General features: G+C 33.8%; 1 protein-coding gene across 1 annotated transcript; it reads left to right on the top strand.

The window, feature by feature from the left end:
* Positions 1–3294: 3294 nt before the first annotated feature.
* LOC127714963 (uncharacterized) lies at positions 3295–15415 on the top strand. Its single transcript, XM_052220987.1, has 5 exons — positions 3295–4145; positions 6692–6784; positions 11041–11100; positions 12882–12988; positions 14643–15415. The coding sequence occupies exons 1-5, from the start codon at positions 3341–3343 to the stop codon at positions 15138–15140; spliced, it is 1563 nt and encodes a 520-aa protein (XP_052076947.1). The 5' UTR covers positions 3295–3340; the 3' UTR covers positions 15141–15415.
* Positions 15416–18260: the final 2845 nt, after the last annotated feature.

Raw genomic sequence — 18260 nt, 5'->3', positions numbered from 1 at the left:
TTGCCAAATCCGTATATGACGATGAACAGCGAGTAGCATCGACATTTTAAGTTCGACATTTTCAAATTATAGTTTTTCAGTGATAAAAATCAAAATTCACAAGTTTTGGGTTTTTTCTTTTTAAATCGGTAAGATATTGTTGCCATGGCTGAAAATGGAACATAGGGGTAAAACGCAAGTTTTGTGTGCTATTTTGAAACCCGTTATTGATGGAGAAAATTTCACAGAACAAAATTGTTCAGTATGTAAAGATCTACCTACTGTCCTTTTTTTACCAAACTTGTCAGAGACTTTTCATAGGAGTTATTGCCCTTAAATTACGATTTTTATCAATTATTTCCGTGTTTGCCTATCATCGTGAAAACTATTATATCAGATTATTACATGACAGTTTTCATATCAGATGTTGTATCTTCCTTAAGTCAAGATATCAGCCATCGAGCCCTCAAAAAATGCATCTTATATGAAAATTATCATGTTAATATGATCTTTTTATCGCACACTTCCACTTTGAAAAATATCATTCTCTAAAAATGTTTAATTTAGAAAATATAAATCTCAACTACGCAATTTGTACTGCAAGACAACAACATAGCAAAAATCATTAGAAAGGCTACTTTACAAATTTGTCAACAAGGCCAAAGTTGTCAGTCGAATCATTATTAGAGTTATATTTAATGATAATTTTACCCAATTGTTTGCGAAACGTTTAAAAATAAAGAAAACACCAGAAATTTTTAGCAAGAGAAGATTTACAAAAATTCATCATTGCAGAAGTTGTCAGTTTACCACAAATAGGAATTATTGCTCTTTAATGATGATTTTTACCTCTTGTTTTGGGTTTTATTTTTATGAAACTATAGAAAAATAAAGAAAACCTGTTAGCAGCAAACATGACGAGAAAGATAAGATCTGCAAAAAAGTCGACGTTGCCAAATAGTCAGTTGACCCCTTAAAGGAGTTTTTGCACCGAAATGTTGATTTTTTTTATTGCTTTGTGCAAATATTATAGAAGATAGAGAGATTCTTTCAATAGCTAAAATTATCAGCCAGACCAATAAAAACGTGACCAACAAAGATAAAATTATCTATAAACAACTGATTGGAGTTATTGTCATTGAAAGATGATTTTTGCCCATATTTTGGGCAAAAACTGTGTAGATAGCGAGAAATTGTATACAGAAAAAAATATCGCCAATACAAGATCAACAAAAAATAGATTTTAGTTATGAATTATATTCGAGTCTACAATCATCGTTGCGGCAGATGCACATAGATCCATCTGTGTGACACAGGCTGTTTTGAGCTTCTTGTAAGTTGTAGAGTTTCGTTATCATTACCTTTGATTTGTTTTTAACTTCTCACTTGTTTTCCCTTTTCTTAATTGCATTATGAGTTTTCTCTTTCTGTATTTCAGCTATCAGCTGTCTGTCTCTCCCTTATTTTGATCTTGAATCATTGGTTGATTAGTTTTGCATTATCTTTTTCTTCAGCTTCTTTTAGTTTCAAAAGAACGTCAGTCTCTGTTATATTCGCCCCACTTTCAGGAATTACATAAATTTTCTTTCTTTCCTTTCTTTTGTTGTTCTGAAGTTTTTTGGTCGCTTTCATTCAGTAATATATTGATGGTTCTTACATTAAATATATTTATTAATAATCGCTAACTTCAAACGAGTCAGACATCTCGTCTTTAGCACCATTGTTGTGTTTACCATTTGAAACTTGGATTATGTTTTTGTCAAATACTCGGTAATCTTTGTTCAATTCAGTCAAAACTGTTGTAGACTCGAGGCGAATCTGGTCGAACGCGTGTTTCTTATTGGGTACGTGGTTTTATCTCTAAATAAAAATGTTATAAAACGAGTAAATTGTGTCATGGCTATTATTAGATTTGTTTAAATGATTTTTTTTCAAGCTTGAAATAAATATGTCCATTTTTGTCTCGCCTTGACGAAGTCTACAAGCTAGAATTTACTATGCTTTTTCCGGCGGCGTCATCAACAATTTGTTAAAGTTTGTGTTTATGTCAGTTTAAGGAGAACCAATTATAATAAGTCAATGATATTTGGTATGCAGTTTAATTGAAGTCTGGAACTGGCATGTCAGTAACTGCTAGTAGTCCTTTGTTCATTTATGTATCATAGTCATTTTGCTTAGTTTCTTTTGTTACATCGGACTCGGACTTCTTTTAAACTGAGTTTTACTGTGCGTATTGCTATGTGTTTCTTTATTCTACATTGGTTAGAGGTATAGGGGGAGGGTTGAGATCTCACAAAACATGTTTAACCCCGCCGCATTTGTGCGCCTGTCCCAAGTCAGGAGCCTCTGGCCTTTGTTAGTCTTGTATGTTTTTAAATTTTATAGATATAAGAAGATGTGGTATGAGTGCCAATGAGACAACTCTCCATCCAAGTAAAAATTTATAAAAGTAAACCTTTATAGGTCACAGTACGGTCTTCAACACGGAGCCTTGGCTCACACCGAACAGTAAGCTATAAAGGGCCCCAAAAAATTACTAGTGTAAAACCATTCAAACGGGAAAACCAACGGTCTAATCTATATAAAAAACGAGAAACGAGAAACACTTATGAACCACATCAACAAACGACAACTACTGAACATCAGATTCCTGACTTAGTACAGGTGCAAACAAATGCAGCGGGTTTAAACGTTTTAATGGTACCAAACCTTCACCCTTTTTCTGAAACAATAGTGTAACATCACAACATAGAAAGACACACTATAAAATATCAACTGAAATAGCTTAACTCAATCAAAGGACATATTAACACCATTGAACATACACTGAACAAATAAATTTAGTTCATTTATATGTTTTGGAGTTTATGGTGGCGTCCATTTTCACTGAACTAGTACACAATTTTATTTAGGGGCCAGCTGAGGACCACCTCCGGGTGCGGGATTTTTTCGCTGCATTGAAGACCCATTGATGGCCCCCGGCTGTTGTGTGCTCTTCGGTCGGGTTGTTGTCTCTTTGACATATTCCCCATTTCCATTCTCAATTCTAGTTGTAATAGCATTGACTCATCTTTTTTGGCCCTGCCCCCTCAGTCATGGTCTTTTGTTTTTGAAACTGAATTGTTTACATGTTAAAGTTTGTGATTAGGTCTGTTTAAGGAAAACCACTTATGATATAATGATATTTGGTTTGCAGTTATATCAGCAGTGGCATATCTTATTTCCATTTCCATGCAAATGTGAAAGTATTGCTATTGTTATTTCAACATTTGCATTTACTATCAAAACAAACAGTCGAGACATATCTCTGTGTCATCAGTTTATAGTTATAAAACTTCTATTTTAGTTCTTTGAGTCAAAGATGTCCGACTGGATTCCTCTGGTTGCACAAGTTAAGTCGATCGTCCAGATATCTGCTGGCGATGAAGAAGGTGCAAAGCAAACCCAGGAAACATTTGCAAAACGATGTCCTATTGTTTCCCAAACCGTATCTGTGTACCAAGCGTTCAACGGGAACATGGAAGGTGCAAAGGAAACACAGATGGAGTTTCTCAGCATGATAAATGACACAGTAAATAGTATTCCAATAGTAGGTCATGCAAAAGGTGTGGTGCACTATATAGCCGGTGACAAAATGGGTGGCGATGAAGCTATGAAGTCCGCCTCACATACGACTGGTACTATAGGAGGTGGTATTGCTGGATTTGGATTATTAGGACCTATTGGTGCAATTGCAGGAGGGATAACAGGAGGGGCAATAATGGATGCAACAATTACAACAGCGGACACATTAATTCATGACGAGGATAGGCCATACGGATACTTGAATCAAATAAAACAAATAAAAGAAAAGCCTGAGGATGCGGGTCAGTGGGTTGATATGGCTACTTCTCTAGCTTTTGATGGTCTTGCCGGACATGCTGCAGGAGTGGCTTACAATCAGCAAACGGCAAAAGAAACGGCCAAGGCAAAAAAGAACAGAAATAAAGGCAAAAGCCAAAAAAATCAGAAACCATCAACGAAAAAACCGAAAGTGAAATCTGAAAATAATAACAGAAATGCTGATTATAAAATACAAAAACCATCAGACTCCAAAAACAAGATGTCAAAATCACAGAGTATCGAATCCCATGCTAAATCTGGGAAACACTCTGTTGTGTTATCAGGTATGTTATCAAAGTATCTAAATCTGGGAAACACCCTGTTGTGTTATCAGGTATGTTATCAAAGTATCTAAATCTGGGAAACACCCTGTTGTGTTATCAGGTATGTTATCAAAGTATCCATGAAATCAGTCCCTCAACAATTCAGTATAAAAATAAGGAGAAGTGGTGTGATTGCCAATGAGACAAAGGAGGGACGAAAGATACCAGAGGGACAGTCAAACTCATAGATCGAAAACAAACTGACAACGTCATGGCCAAAAATAAAAAGACAAACAGACAAATAATAGTACAGATGACACAACATAGAAAACTAAAGACTAAGCAACACGAACCCCACCAAAAACGGGGGGTGATCTCAGGTGCTCCGGAAGGGTAAGCAGATCCTGCTCCACATGTGGCACCCGTCGAGTTGCTTATGTTATTACAAATCCGGTAAATAGTCTAATTCGGTAAGTCACATTCGTGAAAAGGGAAGGGTATTGTAGTTACGACATAAGGAACATATCCGATATCATCTGTGAAACGGTAATTCCATAACGGTCAACGAACTCGTGATGGCGTCCGTAAAATTTACAAAGGGATGACTTCAACTTCACCATTTGGAACTCTTGGTTTAATAGCTTCCTTGTGAGCAGCAATCCTCTATCAAGGAAATCATGATAGGAAACACAAGCCCGGGAATATCGTATCAATTGGGAGATATATACTCCGTATGCAGGCGCTGCTGGAATGTTGCTACATAGAAATGGAAAGTTCACAATTTGGAAGCTGAAATCATCTCTTTTGTCGTAAAGTTTTGTTTTCAACCGACCCTCATTGTCAATTTCTAGATGTAAGTCAAGATATGAGGCAGACTTAACTGTATCTGTAGTATCCTTTATCTCTAGTTCGATGGGATAGATTCGTTCAACATAGTCACCAAATTTTGTATTATTTAGTGAGAGAACATCATCTATATAGCGGAACGTAGAGTTAAAGGATATTGCTAACTTCTTATCTCTCTTCCTAAGAAGCTCCTGTATGAAGTCAGCCTCATAATAATAAAGAAACAAGTCGGCAAGAAGAGGGGCACAATTGGTTCCCATTGGAATTCCGACAGTCTCTTGAAAAACACGTCCTCCAAACGTAACAAATATGTTGTCAATCAAGAAATCAAGCATCTTGATAATGTCAGTTTCAGAGAATTTTTTGTTTGAATCAGAGTGATTCTTTACAAAGTAGGATTTATCCCTCCCCAAGACAAGATACTTGTATCTACGTTCGCCATTCTTTTTAATGAAACAAAGTAATACCAACTCTTTCAATTTGTCTTTTAGTTTGGAATGGGGAATACTTGTGTAAAGTGTAGAAAAGTCAAATGTTTTAATACTATTGCAAGATGAGAGAGTCTTAAACTGTCCACCAAAGTTCAAATGAAGTGGATGTAAGCAACTATAGGCAACCATCTGCGATTTTTATCGGTGGTTGCGAAAAACATTTGTATATTATTTATTCATAATCTTCTTGTTAATAAACTTTCGTCGATTATAATATGTATTACTGCATGTATATGCGTATGAATACGATCAATGTTAACGTCACTTATCCGGTACGTTGTTGCCAAACGTTTTGTATCAAAATATATAAAATTTTTAGAAGAAAAAAAGCATAAAAGGTGCCTAATTTAAACACTTAAGCTATTCTAAGATCTTTATTATCCAAGGAGACTAAGTTTATAAATATACAATAACGTTGTAACATTAAAACATTAAAACATATCTGTGCCGAAGCCTTGTCTAATGTTAACAATTCACTAGCAGCTGTACTGACCCTTTCATAGTAATTATTATAAACGTATGATTCAGATGTTAAAATTATTTTTAATTATGAAACAAATATTTTTTATTGTCAAATCTTGTAAGCTGCATGTGCATGAAAATCAATTCAGAATACCTGATTACACGTTTCATATACATCCTAATGAAAATACGTTTTTGGCATACAAAAGCGTTGACCGAAGCATATTGTGTATGTTTATAGGATTGATTGTTTTTTACTTAACATCCAGTGGCAAATGTTTCATGCATATTCAGGACTAGAACAAACTAATAATAAATTAAATAGTTGGGTTCAGCAAAGTGTGTTGGTCTCAAATGAAGGGCGGGAAATTTAGTTTGACACTTGAAGGGTAGGGTACAATAAATACAAAACTATGCAAACGATCAACGCTATTTCTCACCAATAAAACTTCAAAAATATGTATTCAATTTATAATAATTATATATATTGTAAACACTTACGACCAGTATATTACACAAACCGTCGTTAGAATTCTTAATTTTTGCCTACAGTATAATAATTAAAAAATGATCGGTAATAGTCCCGGGTGGGCGGTGGAGTGTACAAAAATTTCAATTCATAAAACTAGCGATCAATAAGAATGCCATAGGCATGTGCAATTTACATCCTACATATCTATAACTGCATACTAACACGTATGTAATAATAATTGATATCTGTTGATAATGTAGGTTATTTTACTAATGTTTAGTAACCTTTTTTTTCAGAAACAAAAGTTTACCAAGAAACCAATACGCTTCAGCCACCATTTTCAGTCACATCAGCCATTGTAGATTTTACTGAATCTACTACTGATGCAGGTACAAACGTTGTCTATAATGTTTTTACAGATTTATCTATTGCAAAATTACAGTCAGTGTTATACTTATTATTCCTGAGTAATTGTTTGTACACAGAAGCTATATTTGATTTACAAATTATGTATTTGTGCTTAAACTAAGTTTCAACTCCCTCTGGCAGAGATCACAGTAGACTTTTGTAGACCTATTTCGGTTTGAAGCTCACTCATGTTTTATTTGTTTGCTTCACTAGAGTTTGCTCGCTTTGCCCGTTTCTAATAAAGACTATTCATGCACATTCAAATCGGCATCAAACGTTATATATATATGTAGGACTTAAATCTATGGTGGGTTCCAGATCTATGGCAAATTCCTGCAAATTCCTAATCTATGGTAAATATGATGTCACAAACGCCAAACAAATCACAAATCTGTGGCAGTTTTTTGTTTTCTCCAAATCTATGGCAGATTTGGATATTACGTAATTATCTGTCACAATTAAATAACTTCATGTAACGTCGAAGCTGTCGCTGACAACGACGGTGTTGTTATACAGAAGGAAAAGAAAAAGATAGAAAAGCATGTTTGCAAGGATCCTAATCAATAAATAAAGTGTGTTTGTTTCTACCCTTGTTTTCTTATTTTCGTGTTGCTGGTGTTGCCCTCACCCTTAATTGTACGAGCTTTTACTGTGCATTTTGGTTTGCTTTTTGCTGTTTTGTTATTTTTTGTATCCCTATGATCTCTGTAATTTTCTGTTAGAAGTAACACAACGTAAAGTATTTTGTCAGCTATATAACAGTGACTACCTGTACTATTGTAGCAAATAATCTTTCTTGAGATTTGGAAATAATGATTATGTCATATATTTCTAATAGATATTAATATTATTTTCCGCTATAAATATGTCGAATAACTGTACTGGTAGAGAAATAAGGATTTCTTTTTAGAAAGTCACGTGTTTAAGGCCAGTAATTGTTCATTACAGGACTTAAATCGTCATCAGTCAAAAAAGATTTACATTATTTAGCGCTCAAATCGACATTAGTTAAAAATTCAAACTGCTTTTTGTATTGTTAAGGGACTTGGTTAAATGAAGAGTCAAACAGGTACCATGCACAGAGAAGGAAATACTTATTCTTCCGGGGCACATGATTTCAACCCTAAAGTATGTGTTCATTTTACAAACAGTTATGGATATGGTAATAATCCTAATCCGTTTTTCTTATACTGGTTTTTACTTAAAAGCAGCTCTGTCGCTACCTTTGGACATTTCGACATCGAAATCACATGCCAGATATGTACTGACTAGTCCGACCTTTGCAGAAATTTTTTCATAGATTTGAAAACTAGAAACCCGCCATAGATTAGGAAACTAAAAAGTTGCCATAGATTAGGATTCTAAAAAATCTGCCATAGATTTGGGATGGCATGACGTCATATTTACCATAGATTAGGAATCTGCGATAGATCTGGAACCCACCATAGATTTGAGTCCTACACATATATATATATATATATATAAACAAGTCTAAATTGAAAAGAACATTCAAACCTATAATTGCGTTGGATAAAAACCGCAATTTTTATACGTGTGCATGCAAATCAAATTTCTGGTTAGAGGGGTCTAAATACAACACAAACAACATTTTCCAAAAGACCAAAAAAGTGAAAAAGTATATTTTAACAATATATATATATATATATTCATAAAAAGTAAAAAGAAACACAAAGGCCAATCAAAAAGCGAAACTCAAAGAAAGGCAGTCAGAAACATCGAAAAAAAAAAATAAAAAAAAAAAAAAAACAACAAAAACAACAAAAAAGATTAGGGGGAAGCAGTTTCTTCTCTACTAGAAGGCAATTCTGTTATATCATAACTATATTTAAAAATAATGTGACTTTCGAAAAATATTAAAAATTTAAAGGTTGACGTAGCTACTTTTAATTTTAAGATGGCATAATCTAGTAACATCGTAGAGAAGATATTACATCATAAGATCGTATGAATAAATTATAAGAAAATATGCATTCATGAAAAGAAACTACATTGCAAATACACTAAAATCAAATTGTTGAATTATGTTTCATAATGAAAGCAAAGTATATATATCTGTTGGCAGTTAGTGAAAGAAGGAATTGTGATAAACATAACACCAAGCAAACAAGAAATAAAAATTAAGTGAAGTTCAAGTTAACCTATTTAGAGAAATAAAACTATTCCATATTGAGACCAGCAATTATTTTCCCTATTGGTTCAGAAAGAGAGGCGAAAGATACCAAAGAGACATTCAAGTCATAAGTCGAAGATAAACTGACAACGCCATGGCAAAAATAAAAAGACAAAAGAACCAAAAAACAGTATACAAAACACAACATAGAAAACTAAAGACTGAGCAAAACGAACCCCATTAAAAACTGGGGAGATCTCAGGTGCTCCGGAAGGGTAAGCAGATATAAGTCTAATTCGGTAGATGACATTCGGGAAAAAGGAGGACGGGATTGTTGTTACGGCAATTCGAAAATATCCGTCGTCATCTGTGAAACAGATATTCCATAACGGTCAACCAACTCGCTCGTGATGGCGTCCGTAAAATTTTCGAAGGGTGATTTCAACTTCACCACTTGTAACGCTTGGTTTAATAGCTTCCTTATGAGCAGCAACCCCTTATCAAGAAAATCATGATAAGACACGCAAGCTCATGAAATCGTATATATACTCTATATACAGGCGCTGCTGGAATGTTGCAACATAGAAATGGAAAGTTCACAATTGGGAAGTTGAAATCATCTCTTTTGTCGCAAAGTTCTGTTCTCAACCGACCCTCATTTTCAATTTCTAAATGTAAGTCAAGATATGAGACATACTTAACTGTATCTTGTATATCCTTTGTTTCAAGTTCATTGGGATAGATTCGTTTAACATAGTCACCAAATTTTGAAATATTTGTGAGATGACGTCATCTATATAGAGGAAAGTGAAGTTAAAGGATAACGCAAACTTCTATTCATTTTTCCTAAGAAACTAAACTTATACCAATCATAAATGCGCACAACGTCTCACAAGTCTGCAAACTGGGCCAAAAACGTTTAAACCTCAGATCTATATTTCTCACCATTTTTTTACATCGCGATGAATTTGAGGTCATTCCGATGTATTGCTATCGCCTAGATTTCCATTACGTAAATTAGTTTTGGGTTTGTAACCGATCTATAAACATGATAAATACGCGCACATAAACGAGTACAAAATAACATACCTTATCGTTTGATATAAATACATCTCTTTAATGAATACTGATAAAAATATTTTTGTTTACAACATAAATTAATAATATGAAAATGTTTTGTAGTTAGATATATATATATATAAGTAAAAAATCATTGATAAAATCAATGCACACGTACCGAAAAATTGTGATCAAGCATGCGGAAAAATATCTCAAAGAACCGCTTTTGCGACAATACCGACAAGGACCGGTAACTCTGTAATTGTTTTTGCGGGAAAATATGAATGCCTACTCGTATCCAATCTTTAAGAAAAATCGAATTTTTAAAGAAAAGTGTCCACCATGCACTAGCATTGCACTATTATTAGAATAGTAGAATAGGATGATATACAAATGGATGGAAATCATATATACAGTCATGTAACTGTTATTTTAATATGATATATAACAACAAAGTATACTGATTTGTATCACTACAATATAATACACCTTATCGCTTTTTGTCCGCCATTACTGGATATCACACAGGTTCCCGTAAAATTTTGACGTCATAAAACAAAATATCTGACGCCACAATGGAAAAGTGATTGTTGTTGACGTCAAAAGTTCAAGCGGCCGGGTCAGCCGGGAATAGCGATAAGGTGTATAGTTATTACGGTGAAGTTGAATTTCCTGTCATTTATTTATCATCCCCGCACAAACTTGTCTCAGAAAAAAAAATCTCTGTACAATAACCTCAGTTTCAGGTAAAGAGATATGTGTTTTTTTCTGAGACAAGTGCTTTTGACCATCCACAAGAACTTGTGGTCATCCGATGTTCAGTACTTCAGTACTTTGATTAAAACTTTACATGGTCTTAGGGCTAGTTGTTTTTTGGCAAAGACTGCGACTGTCTACATTCTTTTTCTATACACATTAACAAAAAATTAAAATTACGCCTTTTATATCACGTCTACAAAACATATGATGTAATCTAATGTACAAGTAATCCAGCATAAAGTTATCAAAAGAAAAATAAACAATTATAATTTGAATTTTTGTCAACAGCTGCAACCATGGGTAAAGTAATCGTAGCTTCTAAAGGGATACTGGACAACAGCTCGGCAGGTAATTATAGTTTATTAATATTTAAGTTGACAAAATGTAAGCAAAAAGTAGACGAAATACTTGGGTTGTGTTTTTCTAAAACCATAAACTTTAATTTGATCAATGATAAAAAAAATTATACCACACATTTAACTCGCGCGCATGTTTTTTGTTTCCTTTTTTTAAACAACGTTACCATTTTGATTATTGAAAATTGTTGTTTTTGAGACAAAAATGTTTCGATTATAGGGGAGATCAGTGGTATACTTAAGTTTAATCATTTAAGTAGGGTGTGTCAAATATATTATCTTGGACGGACTGATTTTGTGAATCATGGATAACATTAATAACGTAAATAAATTCAACATGGATAGAAGGATAACATTTTGTACGCCAGGCGCGTGTTTCGACTACAAAACACTCACCTGTGACACTCGAATCAAAAAAAGTTAAAAAGGCGAAATAAAGTACGAAGTTGAAGATCATTGAGGACCCAATAGTCCTGTATACATACATACAATGTTGGGATACTTTGAATTTGTTTAGACCTTCCAACTGTTCTGATTCGAGCACCACTGATGAGTTAGCATACCAAATTATAAGCCTGGTATCTTTGATGAGTTATTTAAAGCGGATCGGAAAATCATAATTTTTACAATTTTAGCATAAATTATAAGTTTTTAAGTCTTTCTTCTCTTGATTCTCACCTTTTCTAAGTAAAAACAAAAACCAGTGTTTTTGTAATTGCAGACACGGATAACAAATCGATACACCTTTACATTCTTGAAAAGGTTATATTTCTTGGCTTCCTGAACTTTTGGTCTTGAGTGTACTTGATGGCGACTATCCCAAAAAACGATTTGCATTCACGGAAATCAAATTATTGATTTATATATCATTCAACATACGTATCGTTGAGAGCATTAATACACCTGCAGCAATAACTATATTCAGTTAAAACTAAACGAGTTACACAATAAGAACATTCGATATGCTTCTTAATTATATTAAGAAACAGAATTAAGGAACCAAAGAGTAAATAGCATTACAGATTAGAATATTCGAGAGCAGTTTGACAAAACATCCTTTAAAAAGTTTCTGTAATATCAGTCATGCTGTACATATTCAAATAGTGTTAATTTATGGAATTTTGTATAATTTTAAAACATATTTTTCCTTTATTCATCAATTCACGGTTTTCAAACAACAGGATTTGATTTTTGAAATTTCATTGTTTGTACCATGTTATGAATATGGATCGATATCTCGTTGTTTTGCGACAGAGTCTGTGCTTACACGTTTTAAAGTATTTCTCAGAATGCATTCAATTCTATAACTGTATTATGTATCAAGGAATTAATCATCAAATCACGGTAAATAGCTATTTATGTATAAATAGGCACATGACCCTTGTGACAGAACAGCGAATGTTCTAAACAAGTTGGCTTGTTCCGCATAAATGACTTTACTCCATTGCGGCGTTATATTTTGTACGTACACTTATTTTGAATAATTCTAATAGGGCAATTTGTTGCATAAAAAAAACTCGTGGTTGTGTGACGATACTTGTAGTATCTTGGGGTATTTTAATACATGACTGAATAGGAAACTACGACCCTTGCCTCACCCCAAGACGTTTCATGCAGATTTGAGAAGTTGGGGAAGGAGTATCGATAGTGTACTGAACGACTTTTTTCAAAAGTGAATTTTTGGACTTAATCACAGAGAGAAATCTCTGTAAATCACCAACTTCTATATAATAATATATAATAGTATGTTTAAACAAATCATTCTTTATGTAGGTGAATTCCTGGTAAATACTTTACAGGGGAGTAGTTCTGCGAGGTTGCGACATAAAACTACTGAAAGTAAAGATAAAGAAGTATCGGAACGACCTCAATTATTTCATGTAAGTCTATTAAACTGAAACTAAAACAGAACGAAAGGATGGCCATTTGACAGGCCTGAAATTACAGAAAGACAAAATTCTTCAATCCTAACTAATAGTGTACGTATATTTTGCTTATATATGTCTTGTCTAAATGGTTGATTGTTTCTGTATTTGACAATGAGGTTGTCGGGTACATTAATAAACTAGATGTTAAATTAGTTTTCTTTACCCAGCAACTTTTCTTCGATACACATTTGTAGCGTTTCACGTCTGGCAAAGGATTCAGGATGAAACCGGTCCGTCTTGAACTCGCAGTACGAAGTACGATTTTGCTCCCCGTTTTAAAACCTTACTATGACGTTTCTTCAGCTTCAGGAAAGTGCGTGTTGGGAACAAGTGTATAGAAATAATTATGTCATGTCATGCTCTATGCACATTTTAACTTAGGTAGGCATCGATTTCTTTTTACCAAGCGTTAGCACGGTGCAAAATGTTGACAAATATGATGCATACCCATGTTAAACTGAGCATAGGACATTTAAGACACGTTCGAAAGTTAACCATTTTGATTTGATGATGCCATTTGAACGTTATAGAAAAACAACCGTTTCATGATTCAAAACTGAACAGATACATGTAGATTTATATTTTATTTAATTTCCTAGCATGGAACATCGACCAAATACTAACGTCCATTTTGATTCGCGGAGTTGTTAAAAAAACAAGTGACGTTGCAGCAATTTTAATTGTGACGTCAATCACGTGCACATCATGTGCTATTTGAATTATAACATGGGTTTGTTTACAAAGCGAAAGAAGAACGTAATATTAGAGTATGATTAGATACACCATATTCATTTTTTTTATTACACAAATAAGATTATGAAGTTTTGCTACGTCATATAATGGGATGTCCTTTTGATATTCGAAAGGTTTTTACTAATATAAAAAGCCATTGTCAATAAGCTGTTTGTGATTTCTGAATATTGATTTGAAGATTACAGAAAGAGGTTATTTAGTCAGTTTTTTAAAAAATTTTCCCACTTATCCAATTCAATAAGTTTAAAGACCTACAGCAGATATATGAGTAAAATTCAATTGATTGATTGATGTTCTACGCCTGTTGGATGTTGGATATTTCGTGGGGATAAGTTTTTATTGGTGGAAGAAGCTGAAGTGTCCATAGAAACCACCGATCTTCGGCAGGAAAACTGACAATCCAATTAAGATTGGAAACAAACGCGCCAGCCACTTTCGATATTCGAATTCACAACCTCGGTATTCACGGCTATTTTTACATGTTGATTATACTTTGCGATTTTCGATTTCAAGGGGCCAAGAACGATATTATCATATTTACCATAATACATTTTGTTCTTTACGTCTTATACAACTTTGTGTACACTCATGTATTTTTATTTTTATTCGCTCAAAACAAAATTGATCAGACACAAGTAAAACATACTTATGAAATCTTCTCCACTTAGTGTATGCCGTCGTTTGAGGTTTTGTTTCTTCTTTTGTCTATTTTATTTTTTTAATAACAATCGCAAGAGTTACAAATAAAGCATACACTTGACATTTATTTATATGATTTATCAATAGAATGTAGGAACAATAAAGTAAAATAATAGTATTCGTACATAAATATATAATAAAATGTTTATTGTAGATTCCTAAAGAAGTGAAAGTGTTAAAAATATCTCAGTTATTGAGGGGAGATCATATAAAATATAAAAGACTCTTTGGCTACTCCCATCATGCAATAGTTACCAACGTTTTCCCAGAAAGTAATGAATATGAGATCGTTCATTTTCAACCGCCAGCATCTGGAAATAAAATAAAAGATTCACCACTCATCAGACAGGAAATGAAACAATTAGATGAAGCGTTTTATGTCTTAGAGTATAACGAAAAGGACCGTTATCTTCACGAGGCCACAGCCACCATGGCAGAAGTTATCATCGGGTACACAGAAGAGGATAGGATAGCTATATACAGTGTGTTCAGCAACAATTGTGAACACTTAGCCACATATTGTGTTACTGGTCAAGCATACAGCACACAAGTTGAGAATGGCAAGGAACTTGTGAAAGCATTGGTCAAGACCGGAATGATTGCGGCGTCGAAGAGTGTAAAGCGCCAAAGAGAAAATATTGAAGCAGGTTAAAAAAAAAAGACAAGTTCGTTTATGTGTGTAAATATGAATTACTGTCAATGTGCAAAACAAGTTTGTGATAATTTTAGTAAATATATAAAAAAATATAGACAAGTAACGACTGGAATATTACTTAATACGATATATCAATTTACACGAAAGCAATTAGTCTTTAATATAAGTTTAAACGATAAAAGTGTCATTTTTGTAAAATTCTGTCTGTAAAAATCTCTTTCATTGTATTTTAATTATAACATTTTGGTAAATAAAGTATCTTTTTAGCTATACAGATATCGCACACCATGATCGTACACTCCATTTTTCTTATACATCATTAAGAACTTGAAGCAAGGCGCTCGATGACTTGTCAACAAATTGACGATACTGTTTATTTGTTAAATTGATTGTTAAAATTGTTTAGAGTTCTATAAATGAAAGAAATTGAATAGAAAATTAAACTACCAAAAATGTACTCTATTTCTCCATGTTTAAAACAGAAGACATTTCAAACGTTTTTAAGTGAAACAAAGTTCATACTATGTTTAAAAATAATAATAAGAATATGTGTTATGATTGCCAATGAGACAACTTTCCACCAATGACACAATGACATAAAATATAACAACAAGATGTCACTGCGCGGCCTTCAACAAATTTTAAACCCTTACCACATAGTAAGCTTTGAAATGGCCCGAAGTGACAAATGAAGAACAATTCAATCGAGACTCGAGACAACTAACGACCCGATTAATGTTCAAAACAATTAACGAAAAATAGATATGATACACAGAAACAAACTACAAAAAAAACGGAATTACAGGCTTCTGACTTGGCACATACATAATGTGGCGGGGTTAAACATGTTTGCTGGGCAAACCCCCCCCCCCCTGTAAAATGGGACAGTAGTGTCAAAGTATACTGACATAAGAATAAGCTGTGTGAAACGCGGTAAATTGTTTTTTGTCGAGCCTGCGACTTTGGTCGCAGAAATCTCGACATAGGGATAGTGATCCGGCGGCGGCAGAGGCGGCCGCGTTAACTCATTTCTTAAAAGCTTTATATTTTAGAAGGTAGAAGTACTAGATTCTTCATACTTTGTATATAGATGCCTTATGTTATGAAGTTACCGCCTGTCATATGTCCATTGTCCTTGACCTCATTTTCATGGTTCAGTGACTACTTGAAAAAAAAAGTTAAGATTTTTTGTAATGTTAATTTCTCTCTTATTATGAGTAATAGGATAACTATATTTTATATGTGTGTACCTTGCAAGGTCTTCATGCCCGTCAGACAGTTTTCTCTTGACCTCGACCTCATTTCATGGATCAGTGAACAAGATTAAGTTTTGGTGGTCAAGTCCATATCTCAGATACTATAAGAAATCGCTCTAGTATATTTGGTGTATGGAAGGATTGTAAGGTGTACATGTCCAACTGGCAGGTGTCATCTGACCTTGACCTCATTTTCATGGTTCAGTGGTTTTAGTTAAGTTTTTATGTTTTGGACTGCTTTTCTTATATTGTATGCAATAGGTCTACTATATTTGTGGTATGGAATGATTGTAAGGTGTACATGTCCAACTGGCAGGGGTCATCTGACCTTGACCTTATTTTCATGGTTCAGTGGTCAAAGTTATGTTTTTGAGGTTTTTTTCTAATACTGTATGCAATAGGTCAACTATATTTGGTGTAAAGAAATATTTTGTGATGCTCATGTCAGTCTTGCAGGTTTTATTTGACCTTGACCTCATTTTCACAGTTCATTGTTCATTGTTAAGTTTTTTTTATTATACTTCACGTTAATATGCCATATTTTGATTGGCTAATACGAGGGTGTTAATTTACTCTATTACCCTTCATGGAGACGCTTGATAATGGAATTTGATGCGACTGTCATACAAGTGAGAGGTTTAGCTAGCTATAAAACCAGGTTCAATCCACCATTTTCTACATAAGAAAATGCCTGTACCAAGTCAGGAATATGACAGTTGTTATCCATTCGTTTGATGTATTTGTTTTTTTGATTTTGCCATTTGATTGGGACTTTCCTTTTTGAATTTTCCTCGGAGTTCAGTATTTTTGTGATTTTACTTTTTGATCAAGTGTGCGATTTATTTAATACGACTCTATCCTATGGCAAATGCTCTATTGCCCTTCACGGAGACGCTTGATCAAGTGTGCGCTTTATTAAATACGGATGGTTGTTATGTACAAGACGTCATAGTTTATTACTTTGAATTTGAAATTTAATTGACAGTAATAACAGAACATTCTGTATAATAAATTAAATAACACATATCTGAGAGGGTGATAGAGCAGATTGTTACCCCTGGAAAAGACATTGTCAACCTTGGCTTCGCCTCAGTTGACAATGTTTTCTCGAGGTAACAATCTGCTCTATCACCCTTTCAGCTATGTGTTATTTATATAGTGTTTTGGTCTGTTTTTCCTAAACTATAAGCAATAGGTCAATTATATTTGTTGTATGGAAGGATTGTAAGCTGTATGTGTCTGTCTGGCATGGTTCATCTGACCTTGACCTCATTTTCATGGTTCATTGGTCAATGTTTAGTTTTCTTGGTTAAGTCTGTTTCTTAGAAACTATTAGCAATAGGTCAACTATATTTGCTGTATTGAACGATCGTAAGGCGTACATGTTTTTCACGTTTGGTTTATATGACTTTGACCTCATTTTCTTGGATCATGTTAAGTTTATGTGATAGTTATAGTAAAGCTTTATATTTAGGACTATCAACATAATATCAATGGTTAGTAAAGAAGGCGAGACATGTCAGCGTGTGCACTCTCGTGTTTAAATATACTTATAATGACGTCAGACTTTATCAGCGTCCTTGAAAACTAAATACAGGAGACAACGTGTGATTCTTGAACTAAGAAGTTTCTTTTTATGACAATACTTTGCACATAAAATAAGGACAACCTGTACATAAGAGACGAGTTAAAACTTGTTTTTATGTATATCAGCCAGTATGGTGATGAGGCTATTCTACAAGGATGATTTCATCAGTTCATAGGTTAATTTTTCTCCTTGGGGAATTTTCAAAAGTTGTTGACTTGGCAAGAGCTTATGGAAATGATAATATACATGCATGTACTAACTGAAGTTTATTGT

Source organism: Mytilus californianus, unplaced genomic scaffold (assembly GCF_021869535.1).
Source record: "Mytilus californianus isolate M0D057914Y unplaced genomic scaffold, xbMytCali1.0.p SCAF_9, whole genome shotgun sequence".
Taxonomy (NCBI): domain Eukaryota; kingdom Metazoa; phylum Mollusca; class Bivalvia; order Mytilida; family Mytilidae; genus Mytilus; species Mytilus californianus.
Note: the sequence above shows the minus strand (reverse complement) of the source record. Positions and strands in the feature narration are given on the sequence as shown.

What these genes read in the sequence shown, in the direction of transcription:
- LOC127714963 (XM_052220987.1), top strand. Translation starts at nt 3,341, where the DNA reads ATGTCCGACTGGATTCCTCTGGTTGCACAAGTTAAGTCGATCGTCCAG. An exon ending in ACACTCTGTTGTGTTATCAG is followed by an intron (nt 4,146 to 6,691) that starts GTATGTTATCAA and finishes CTTTTTTTTCAG; the next exon opens with AAACAAAAGTTTACCAAGAA. An exon ending in ACTGGACAACAGCTCGGCAG is followed by an intron (nt 11,101 to 12,881) that starts GTAATTATAGTT and finishes TTCTTTATGTAG; the next exon opens with GTGAATTCCTGGTAAATACT.